Raw genomic sequence first — 13,217 nt, 5'->3', positions numbered from 1 at the left:
TACCAAATGATCTATGATCAAATTAATCTATGTAAAATGAATATTAGTTTTACGTTTTCGTTATTTTTAACCATTTCATTGCTAACTTCAGCTATCAGGTTCCCAGACGAATGCAAGCTAATCTTAGTAAAGTAACTTTTATCAGTGCTATCGTTATTCTGTATATTGTACGACATCACTAGCGTAAGGCAAACAAATTATAATGCAATTAAAATATTAATCTCATGTTATCCGTCATAGAACACGGATTTATGTTACAAGGTAAACAATACTTTTTCATCATTGACGCGAGGAAAACTATCTTAGACGTCGTTCTAGTGTTATGCACAGCACACCATGATATAATTAGCCAAGCAACAATAAAACTTCCAATATACACAAATAGGCTGAATTAATATTACCTGTCGAGAAGAAAGCAGGCAACGTCTGCATTCTTTTTAAAATCGTTGCTCCTCATGAGCTCTTTCAATCTTGGAAAGGCCACTCCAATATTTACTTTTGTCTTGTTGATTTGCCTGTTGCGTTGCCGTCTTAATTCTCTTTTCAGCTTCCTTGGCGATTCTGATACATATTCCGCAATGTTACTAGGTCGCCATCCGAACCCCCAACACGTATGTATTTTCAATGGTATATTATAAAATTACGAGTGCATTATTACTTGAAAGAAGTAAATATACATTAATGAGCACATATATTTTTAACAAGTGATTTTAGCTAAGAATAATCTAAAAAAGTTACACAGTGTAGCTTTAAGAAACATTACTTAAAGTCATCAAGCACTATTCAAGACAAACTACGGTAATAAAATAACACGAAAAGACAAGAAATTAATAAACATTTTTTTAAATATAAAATTAGGCATACCACCAATATATTATAAGCTGTATTTCCAGTCAGTCATGTCTAAAACCTGAGGTAAACATCCAGAAATTATGTTCAAATGAATGTAATAGTCAAATAATTTATATGGACCAAAATGACTGAGGCTGAGAGTTAGTCCTCCAATTTTATTTTATACTTCTCGAGAAAGCATAAGCTATTTTCATCATGTGCACTTTGTGCATGACAGTTTTGTGTTGGGATCCACTTGAATTCAAAGATAATAAAATAATGACAACAATAAGAAAATAACAAATGTGCACCTTTTTATGGCCTTAGAGTTTACATACAGTTCTGTTGTGTCTAATATGAATACACTTTAAATCTACCAAATCTACTTTTAACATACTTGGATCATTTGTGATTCTGTGTGTCATCCTTTCTTGCATTGTATTGAGATTTCACTTTGCCAATTGTATGCTATATTGTTAGTAGTCTGGATAGCCCACAGTCATTATGCTACATCACATCGCCTTCTACTGGATGTAAAATGCTCTGTAGTACATTTAGTCATTTTAGAATGTTAAGTTCTACTTCTATAGTTATTTTGATGAAAAAACTCAAAAGTAATACAGGAGTAATGTAATGCATCACAATTTTGAGACAGTAATATTGTACAGTAAATAATTACTTTTAAATAACAGTAACAAGTAATCTATAATGTATTACAGTTTGGAAGTAACGGACATAAAGAAGAAGGTCCTGAGTTGGTTCAGGATGGTAAGAGTGTTTCTTGATGAGAGTGTTTCTCAGCCAGTAAGATATAGCAAATATCTATACTACGCTTCTCTGATGATGTGAGGGGCATTCACTAAACTACAACTTTTGTGGCAAACAAACTATCTGCTCTGCTTACGTGAACTGATGTCAAAAAACGAGTGAAGCAGACTGCAATGGCTGGCTATCTAAGTGGTGTCCGCAGAATAACTTAGGTTTCATAGACAATTGGAAAAGTTTCTGGGGCAATTTGACCTCTTAAAAAATGTATATTCCTCCCTCCTGGGTGGTGCAGCTCAACTCTTCTAGTAATATGGCACATAGTCTCAGAGTTAAACCTTGACTCACTGGGGCCCAGGTCAGGAAGCAGACAGACTGGCTTAACTGACCGTCTGCTAGCTCTCTCATGTCACAGAAGTCAGAAAAATCCCAATACACAGAGATTCTTTCACCTAGATATCATCACACAGAGACTGTGTCTTTTCCCCGAATTAGTAAAAATTTATTGGCTGGCATGCAAATGTTGATTGTATATATTAATGATCCCAGCGGTTGCGCCACAGTTGGCGCTATGGGAATCACTTGTTTTTCTGTGGTGTTTTTCACAAACAAGATTTACATATGAAGGAGGGGGCAATGGTGTTTGAGACTCACTGTATGTGATGTTCATATACTGAACTTTGTTATTGAACTATGGCAAGGTTAATAAAATGTTTAATTCTAGGGCACCTTTAAATGAGTTAACCCGCCAAGATTATGGTTATAAACACGGGCCACGTCTCAAAGGCAAAGGGAAGATTCCCAAACTTTTGCTGTTATTTATATGAATATCTTTAGTATTACTAAGAAGTCTAGTTTCAAATATAATTATTTTAAAGTTTTGGTGCTTTACATGATGTTATTTAGTGTAAATGAAAAATTCCGTTTGGCATTTGTGCTGGCTACTATATAAAGGCCACCAGTACACCATACAGACTCAATCAAAGAATTAGCTGATTTTCTATCAGAGTTAGTACTGGCTGCAGATAAAGTCCTAAAAAAAGATGCAATGCCTTTTTCTATCTTCAAAACCATAATTTTAGATTTTTCTCTTGTGCTTCCAGGTCACAATGCCGCTTGTTTATGTTGAATTACTAAAAAAGTAAAATAGTGCTGTAATAATTGACCATTATTGTACATAACATCAAAATAAAGTAATACAAATTAAATAGTAAAACACTAGAAGTCAGTATGCTTTCTATATTTTTATAGCAATACAAGGAGACAGATATAGTAGAAAGATAATATTTGTACAGTGCCTTGTGAAAGTATTCGGCCCCCTTGAACTTTGGGACCTTTTGCCACATTTCAGGCTTCAAAAATAAAGATATAAAACTGTAATTTTTGTGAAGAATCAACAACAAAGTGGGACACAATTTATTGGATATTTCAAACTTTTTTAACAAATCAAAAACTGAAAAATTGGGCGTTTTTATTATATTTAAGGCCCCCTTAAGTTAATACTTTAGCCCCACTTTTCTTGCAATTACAGCTGTAAGTCGCTTGGGGTATGTCTCTATCAGTTCTGCACATCGAGAGACTGAAATTTTTGCCCATTGCTCCTTGCAGAACAGCTCGAGCTCAGTGAGGTTGGATGGAGAGCGTTGACTTGGCCATTCTAACACCTGGATATGTTTACTTTTGAACCATTCCATTGTAGATTTTGCTTTATGTTTTGGAACATTGTCTTGTTGGAAAACAAATCTCCGTCCCAGTCTCAGGTCTTTTGCAGACTCTATCAGGGTTTCTTCCAGAATGGTCCTGTATTTGGCTCTGTCCATCTTCCCATCAATTTTAACCATATTCCCTGTCCTTGCTGAAGAAAATCAGGCCCAAACCATGATGCTGCCACCACCATGTTTGACAGTGGTGATGGTGTGTTCAGGGTGATGAGATGTGTTGCTTTTATGCCAAACATAACGTTTTGCATTGTTGCCAAAAAGTTCAATTTTGGGCACCTTCTTCCACATGTTTGGTGTGTCTCCCAGGTGGCTTGTGGCAAACTTTAAACAACACTTTTTATGGATATCTTTAAGAAATGGCTTTCTTCTTGCCACTCTTCCATAAAGGTCAGATTTGTGCAGTATACGACTGATTGTTGTCCTATGGACAGATTCTCCCACCTCAGCTGTAGATCTGCAGTTCATCCAGAGTGATCACGAGCCTCTTGGCTGCATCTCTGATCAGTCTTCTCCTTGTATGAGCTGAAAGTTTAGAGGAACGGCCAGGTCTTGGTAGATTTGCAGTGGTCTGATACTCCTTTCATTTCAATATTATTGCTTGCACAGTGCTCCTTGGGATGTTTAAAGCTTGGGATATCTTTTTGTGTCCAAATCCGGGATTAAACTTCTAAACAACAGTATCTCGGACCTGCCTGGTGTGTTCCTTGTTCTTCATGATGCTCTCTGCGCTTTAAACAGACCTCTGAGACTATCACAGGGCAGGTGCATTTATACGGAGACATGATTACACACAGGTGGATTCTATTTATCATCATTAGTCATTTAGGTCAACATTAGATCATTCAGAGATCCTCACTGAACTTCTGGAGAGAGTTTGCTGCACTGAAAGTAAAGGGGCCGAATAATTTTGCACACCCAATTTTTCAGTTTTTGATTTGTTAAAAAAGTTTGAAATATCCAATAAATTTCGTTCCACTTCATGATTGTGTCCCACTTGTTGTTGATTTTTCACAAAAAATACAGTTTTATATCTTTATGTTTGAAGCCTGAAATGTAGCAAAAGGTCGCAAAGTTCAAGGGGGCCGAATACTTTCACAAGGCACTGTATATGACATAAACACTCACAGGAGTGATTTGGAAGTAGCCAGCTATCAGCATCTACTGGTACTGCAGAACAGTAGGTATCATCACATTTAATTATCAAATTTATCTTTGGCAGACAAAGATAAATGTTGGCGGTTGCTAAAATATTTCCCCTTTTGGTATACCTTGTGATTGTTAGAATTAATTTTGTTAGAATTGAGGTTGAGGTATCAGTGACAAAATGTGAATATTGATGCATGCATACTTTTCATAGATATGTTATGCATTTTGGCTGTTGATTTAGCTGAAGATAATCAATTATTAAATTGATTTAAAGGTGCCCTAGAATGATTTGAAACAATATGTTAAATTGTTCTCTGATATCTACATAAAGGGTATTTGGCTTATTTAATGGCAAAAACTGTCCAGATACAGTTTTACAGGTTTATTTACAACCCTATCAATTGTCCCTAGGATGTAATGCTCTGTTTTTGCCTTATTTGGAAGGGTCATGAATATTAATGTTGAGCTCTGCTCTGATCGGCAGCTCACACCACAGCAGTTCAGCTGTTCAGTGAAGCGACTTGAGTCCTGACAGAACACAGACCGACTGAATGACACTTTAAGCAGAACATCTCAAATGGAGATTGATAAAATGTAGCTTACTTGTTTATTTGGTGTTTTCAGATAATCTGCGCACGAGAAAGAGCTTGTGTGGATTGCCAGAATTCAGTAATTAAATCCCCCAAACAGAGCTTTTCTGTGAAAAAAAATCTGTATACTATCCGGTGTTTTACCTAAACATGTCTAATCTGGCAACCATATGCACGCGAGCTCTATCTCTCGCGCGGATGATCTGAAAACCTCAATAAACAAGTAAGCTTCATTTCAGCTATCTCCATTTGAGATGTTCTGCTTAGTGTCATTCAGTCTACATTTTAGACTCAACTTTTTTCATCAACGATATTGCATGTTTATAATGTTAGTCACAATGTAGGCTATGCAGTGACTATGGTTTACTCTGAACAAGCATGCGAAAACATCATAGGATGAAATTAATAGCCTTGTCAAATGACTGTCGTTTGAACTTAAATGGTGGAAAAGGTGACGTTTGCTAGAAGGATCGAGTGAACGATCTGTATGCAACGTATCTACATTTGTATTTTGTAATACAAAATAATATTAACCTTTTTCATTAGACACACTATTTAGTTGTGTATGATACTTGGAGTTTCCTATTGTTACTGTACTAGCATCTTGCGTCATCTAGACAATGCGGTCTCTCTAAGAAACTTTCAATTTAATCAGAAATTGTTTTAACAGCTAGTCAATAAGTGGATAAATCACTACTACTTCCGCCTGACAATGAACATGTTTGGACAGATGCAAATGTTGGGGGCGTGCATATAAATTATCCCCAACGCTAGCGTCACGGTTGGGTTTATGTTGAGAAGAACTTCTTTTTCCGTGGTGTTTTTCATGCACAAGATTTACATAAGAAGTAGGAGGCAATGGTGTTTGAGACTCACAGTATGTGATGTCCATGTACTGAACTCTTATTATTTCACTATGGCAAGGTTAATTCAAGTTTTCATTCTAGGGCACCTTTAATCTATAAAGCAGTTCTGCAAAAAATTGTCATCATCCAGCTCAGCTCAGTTCAGTTTTCATACAACTGCTTCAGTATAGTCCGATCAATAATATTTTTGAATATTAAGTGTCCCCAACTAAGCAAGCAAGAGGCAACTGTGGCGAGGATCCCAAACTCCCTCAGGTGACAGAATCAGTTGAGGGGCCTTTTCTCATCTAGCCAACATTTGTACATGGTGTGATTTTATAATTCTAGGCTGCATCACAGTTTAGAAGTTTCATTGTCTGTGCAGAGGACTTCTCTGGTTCTTGTGGTCTTTGCATTTTACATCACTCCACTAGTGCAGGAAATTAGACTAAATAAGAATAAATAAACATTGTAAAAAGAGGTTCTGTATCTGCGTTTGCCTGTGGCTACACGTTATTTGGCTTCTGCCCCTTCACAATAAAAGGGTCATGATAATAATGTCTTCAGAGGCCTGTCTGATGCCCTCAACATGTCCCTTTGGTCTAATGGCTTCAGTACTCTATATATAGTCAGAACTGCTGCCGTTCTTGATGAAGCTCAATTTTCACTGGCAGACACATTACGGTTGGCACAATACATGCTCAGTGATTATCTATTTAATTTGATAACCAGTGTGATACTGTTGTGATAATGAGATCTGATAATAATGGCTGATAATTATTTCTGGTGGATTGCCAAATGTGTTTTTTGTCTTCAATGACTGTGCAGGTATTGTTGAAGATTACAAGCCCCCATTCCACGATGTAGTGCCGAGCGACCCAAGTTTTGAGGACATGAAGAAGGTGATATGCACAGACCAGCAGAGACCAAACATCCCAAACAGATGGTTTTCAGATCCGGTAAGTACTGTACCTGCTCAGATTCAGGTGCATATACCTTTATATAATCAAGTTAATCACTCGCACTCGTACTACATAAACTGTTTCCTAACAAGATCGAGTCACAAGAAATGTGTCTCCTCACATTGAATGCAAGAATGCAGCCAGTCAGAACATATTTGGATAAAAATTACATGGATATGACTGGTTAGGAAAAAAGGCTTTGTTAACAGTATGAATCTTCACTGATCTTCTGATTCTATTATGATTCTAAAGGTAACAGTTACATCAGTGCATTTTGCACTACTAACTTTTTGTTTTGTATATAAACACACAACAGGGCTACATTCAGTATCCATTACCAATACAAATGAAATACAATGAATGTTGTTGTCAAAAATAAAGATAACTAACCAAAGGTCAAAATAGCTGTAACAGTGCTACAACACTTAGTTTTCCTTATTTAACTACACTGAATATTTAAAGGTGGGGTAAGTGTTATTTCAATACCATTTTAAAAAACACTGCAGGTCACTTAAAGGGGGGGTGAAACACTCAGTTTCAGTCAATCTCATGTCAATAGAGAGTACCTATAGAGTACCTATAGAGTAGTATTGCATCCTTCATATCTCCGAAAAGTCTTTAGTTTTATCATATTTATAAAAGAAATATGGGCTGTACCGAGTCTTTCCGGAAAAAAACGAGCGCCTGGAGGCGTATCGTGTGGGCGGAGCTAAAGAATGACAAGCGCGCAAAGCGGTGACGTCCTCAAGCGTGGAGAAACCCATCTATCTCAGCTAATACAGATAATGATCCACAATCAAATCTGAGGCTGAAATAAATTGAACAGGAGAAACGGCAACATCAGGATGTCCGTCTCTGTGGTATGTACTGTATTTAGGGGCCTTTGTGTGCAGTTTATGAGGACATGATTCGGTTTATGGACTATTGTATGTGACTAGACCTTAAAGGTAGCAAGCAAAACGGTTTTGCACGTCAGAGTCAGAATAGTGTAACGTTATACAGAACAACAATGGAGTAACCGTTAGCGCATTTGAATGACGAAGCACGCGATCGTATCGTTTACTGATGTTTACTCATGCGACGGTAGCCAATAGCAGAGACATTTGAAGTTGATTTACTCACCGGCATCTTCCAAAGCAGGACCGCTCTGTCAAAAACACACTTCTTTGGTATGATTTGGTGAAGTCCTGTGACAGCAGTGACCGTGGAAATCCACTTTGCGACGCGACTGAAGCGATGCCTTGAAGCTTCCCGTCATTTCTGCGTTCAAATAGGTTCAAATGCAGCGCTGCCTTCCCGGAATGCTCTGCTGAAGCGTTGAAGTCGCTCGACGTCACCCATAGGAATAAAGTGGAGCGCGGCGCGACATAAGTGTTCACGGACGACTGGATCTGCACCTGAGAGACTGTTTACAGCGTGCATTTCCTCTCTCTCCCTCTAGTCACACGCGCGTGCACCCTTCCGGGAGAAGAGCCCGTACAGCCCATACAAGGACCTTCCGCTCTATTTAACGTCAAGTAGACCCATACTCGAAAAAAAACTCGCCGAAACTTGTGAGAAACCGGAAGGAGTATTTTTAACACAGAAATACTCCATCAAACGTCCAACATTAGTTTTTGAAACTTTGTCTATGTTTAGGATGGGAATCCAAGTCTTTAAAGGTGTAAAAAGCTCAGTATGCATGAAACAGCATTTCACCCCCCCTTTAAGGTCATGCTTGTGAGGATATGTACCAAGTTTGGTTTGAATATGATAAAGAGTAGCAGAGATACAGCCTTAAGTATAGTTTGTGTAAATACCTGTAAAGAAACTGTAAGTCATTTATATAAATGTTATTGACATTATGCCAGGGCTGCCTTGGTCGCTGTCTGCCATTGTCTGTGATGTTTGATGAAATATTTACCATTAAATAGTAGGCTACTAGCTACTTAATAAATTTAATTATTTTTCATTTAATTTCTACGAAAAGATTTCCCACAAATTCTGTGTTGTGTATTTTCTGGTAATCAAATGAAGAGATAAAACATGAATTCAGTTGATCTTTTAATTTAATTAAACACATTTTTGCCAAACAAAGTGTTACACAACTGAGTTTAATACTGTTCAAATTAAAACAGGGAAGAAAAATTGGGATGTATTACTTAAAAAAAGTTTGTTTTGATAATTTATTACAATTAAATGAGTGTTAGTGTTTTTAATAAATTAAGATGCATCTAAATTCTACCGTACAACAGTAATATATTTGTCAAGTTAAACCAAACTTTTATTTTGATGGGTTACTGTGAAAACCTTTTGTGTGATTAAGATATGCCTGTATTTTTTCTAAAAGCAAAAAACAACAACAATAAAATGCTCATAGAGTGACCTTCAAAGTGGCTCTGGAGATGACGTTCATGTCCTCATATGAGATGGCAGAGATGGAAACGTAGGACCGTCCTACGTGATTCTGTGTTTGTGTGTGTGTGTGTGTGTGTGTGTGTGTGTGTGTGTGTGTGTGTGTGTGTGTGTGTGTGTGTGTGTGTGTGTGTGTGTGTGTGTGTGTGTGTGTGTGTGTGTGTGTGTGTGTGTGTGTGTGTGTGTGTGTGTGTGTGTGTGTGTGTGTGTGTGTGTGTGTGTGTGTGTGTGTGTGTGTGTGAGGTAAATTAAACCATGCGTCTGTACCATTCATTCACAGAGATATACTACAGACAATATAGTATATATCACAAGATGCGTTCTCGGGTACCGAAATTTTATACTGATGATTTCATGTAAATTAGTACTCTGTTGTACCTGCGTAATTCTGTCAGTGCACTTAAAAGTACAGAGTTCGATACACAACCCTAGTGCGTATGGGAATGTTTGACCATTCTTCTAGAAGCGTATATGTGAGGTCAGGTATTGATGTTGGACAAGACGGCCTGGCTCGCAGTCTCCGCTCTAATTCATCCCTAAAGGTGCTCCGGTTGATGTCAGGACTCTGAACAGGCCAGTTAAGTTCCCCCACACCATCCATGCCATCAAAGTTTTTATGGATCTTGCTTTGTGCACTGGTGTGCAGTCATGTTGGAACAGGAAGGGGCCATCCACAAAGTTGGGAGTATGAAATTGTCCAAAATGTCTTGGAATGCTGAACCATTAAAAGTTCCTTTCACTGGAACTAAGGGGCCAAGCCCTAAAGAACAACTCCACACAATAATCCCCCCCATCACCAAAATTTTCACTTGGCACAATGCAGTCAGGCAAGTACCATTCTCCTGGTAACCTCCAAACCCAGACTCGTCCATCAGATTTCCAGACAGAAAAGCATGATTTGTCACTCCAGAGAACACATCCACACTGCTCTAGTGTGTCCAGTGGCAACGTGCTTTACAACACTGCATCCAGCACTTTGCATTGCACTTGGTGATGCAAGGCTTTCTTTGCAGCTGCTCATCCATGAAAACCCAATCCATGAAGCTCTCCATGCACTGTTCTTGAGATAATCTGAAGGCCGCATAAACTTTGGAGGTTTGTCATTATCAGGGGTTGAACGACTTCAGATTTTTTTTAAAGTTGACATTTATGTGATGAAAGTTGAGTCAACGTCGACTAGTTGCTGATCATCATTAATGAACAAATAAACCTGACAATGGAGCGGAGATGCCAATGTGTTATTTTTTTTTGTGGGTTTTTTTTTTGTGCACAGCTATGGCATATGACAGTGCTACCAAAAAGGTTATTGCTCCTACAACAGATTTTGGTAACACTTTAGAATACTGTTTTTTACTTAATGCATAACTAATAAAGAGTTACTGCAGTACTAATGAATAATTCTTCATTAACACTCAATGTACTAATATTAATATTACTAAGGAATGCGTGTTAACGAATCAATATGTAATAGCATTCTTTAATTGCGTTAAGTATCAATTAGTTAATCAGTAACTATTCAATTCACTCATGCCTCCTTAAGAACTACTATTAAGTAACTACTAATTCAGCTTCACAAGGAATAACTATTAAGTAATTACTAATTAACAGTGATGCACAGAATCAGATCGAGGCCCTTTCTTCTTCTTTAGTTCTTATGTTGTTAGATAAATATACTACTATTATGTGTACTATATGTAAATATTCATTTACATTCACTCGCAAATGTGCCGATTAATGTTTGTCTGTGTGTCCCCACGCTATAATGTTGCAGTTCTTGCAGCATTAAATCAGAGAAAACAATTCTAGTGAAAGAGTACACAGAGATTCATGAGTCCACATGCAGAGTGCACAAAATGTGAGCGCACACGCAATTTCTGTGAGTCCAGTTTTGTGCGAGAGAATGGATTGAGATTCCACTTGTAAGCAGAGATTCGTTGCTTGTAAACTTGATGTGCTCTCGCGGTACAATATTAATACTACATTAATGAGGATGTTGATGATTTTTTTTATTTTTATGTAAGTATTGTATGCAACCAGAAGTTCAGGACGGAACCCCATCCCCAATCTAAGTGCCTTGCCAACATGGCTCAGGCATTTTATGTTTATGTGATACCAAATGATTTCTGTATTTAAGGCAATGACTGAGGGGAAAATGAGAATAGCCTACAGGGAACCTATGAGTCATTAAAAAAGAATTACCAAATAGTTCTTAAGGAGTTAGTTAGAACCTGGAACAGTATTCTAAAGTGAAAACATAAGGAACCCAGATTTCTGATTTTTTAAAATCAGATGCAGATAAAGTAGCCCAGTAAAGATTACATTTATGTTATGCATTGGTGAGGGAGCAATTGTGTGTGTGAATAAATTTTACCTGACAGCTCTCTACTAATGAAGCTGAGGGATTTAGTTATCAAGAAATATATGCTAGAACTTTTCAGTTTCTATACTTTTTTTAAATTGATAAATCACAGAACCGTGTTGACGATGCATTTCTGCACTACTGACTGATTCTGTGTGCAGTGCCATGCGATCTCCATGTGATGTGCAATATGTGTGTCTGTTACAAGGGAGCTGATATTAGTTTAGAACAGCGATTAATTTACATCTACAACAAGCAGTTTAAAACGTGTATTCTCCCGATCAATTTTGATGTTTTGTTGAGATCTCTTAGATATGCATTTATTTGTCATTTTAATTGTTGGAAACGGAGTGTGTGTGTGTGTGTCAAGAAATGGCTTATCTTGCCGTGCCCTCTATAGGCCAGCGTCTAGATGCCATCAAGCCTAAAGTGGCATGGCAGAGCATTAAAGTCAACTAGTCAATTAGTCGACTAGTCTGTGCAACCCGACTAGCTATTGGCTACAGAAAGTTGGCAACTTCTGCTCATTGTGCGTAGGGGTGTAAGAAATGTTTTATACACGTGAATATTGCGATATTATGTTTGGCTATACTGTATCGATTCTCAAAAACACTCGATATTTATGTATTTATTTATTTACATCCAAGATTTGTAGCTTTGTTTTCGAATTAAACCACAGACTGTATAAAACAGCTACAAAGAAGCCACTAAGGAAATCAACAAGAGTGATTTTATTTGCAAAAAGGTAAAATCCAGTACTCGGGGAACATTGAATCGGAGAGCTCGCTTAACATCCCGCCATCATCCGCGCTGCTGAGAAACGTTTCAATAGAATATAGCACATTTCCTCTCAGTAACAAAATAAACACACACCAAAACTGATAGCGGTGGCAGCAGAACCAAAGCATCTGATCATAGCGATGTGGATATGGATGCACCAGCTCTGCAGTTCAGTAGCCTACCTAAAATGGCACGTTATACAATAGACTGCTTTAAAGAAAACAGCTTTACAGTATTAAATATAAAGTAACAGGCATTCAGTCATGGAATGGACTATGCACTATCTGAAATCCTGCAGTCACTTTACTTTTTATTTCCCTTTACTTAGATTGCACAAAATAGTGATTAGTGATATAAATGATACTGTATTAATTAAATAAAACAGTTACTTGTCATGTTCTTTTAAATTAATCTTTCTAAAAATAATAATTAAATAAAAAACACCTAAAAGAAGCCTTTTACAATATTGCAATATATCGTATCGTAACCCCTGTGTCGTGATACGTATTGTATAGCCAGATTCTTGGCAATGCACAGCCCTAATTGTGCGCCTCAGCAAGCACTGACTCTGCTCTGTGATTTTACGTGGCCTTCCACTTTGTTATAATACCACTAACAGTTGATCATGTCCACAAATGGACTTATTGCACTGGTGGCAACCTATCAGAGTACCACACTTGAATTCACTGAGCTCCTGAAAGCGACCCCTTCTTTCACTAATGTTTTTAGAAGCAGTCTGCATCCCTAGGTGCTTGATTTTATACACCTGCGGCTGTGGAAGTAATCGAAACACATGGATTCAGTGATTTGGAGGGGTGTCCCAA

At 37.6% G+C, this 13,217-nt stretch overlaps 1 protein-coding gene across 2 annotated transcripts in view; it reads left to right on the top strand.

Moving 5' to 3' along the window:
* LOC137075087 (activin receptor type-1-like) overlaps positions 1-13,217 on the top strand; it is a 117,781-nt gene that overhangs the window by 101,425 nt on the left and 3,139 nt on the right. For both annotated transcript variants that reach the window (XM_067443280.1, XM_067443281.1), the window contains one exon: positions 6,727-6,857. In XM_067443280.1, coding sequence (XP_067299381.1) covers positions 6,727-6,857 — 131 coding nt within the window. The remainder of the gene's footprint in view (positions 1-6,726; positions 6,858-13,217) is intronic.

The sequence above is a fragment of the Pseudorasbora parva genome, chromosome 5 (assembly GCF_024679245.1).
Source record: "Pseudorasbora parva isolate DD20220531a chromosome 5, ASM2467924v1, whole genome shotgun sequence".
NCBI classification, from domain to species: Eukaryota; Metazoa; Chordata; class Actinopteri; order Cypriniformes; family Gobionidae; genus Pseudorasbora; species Pseudorasbora parva.
Note: the sequence above shows the minus strand (reverse complement) of the source record. Positions and strands in the feature narration are given on the sequence as shown.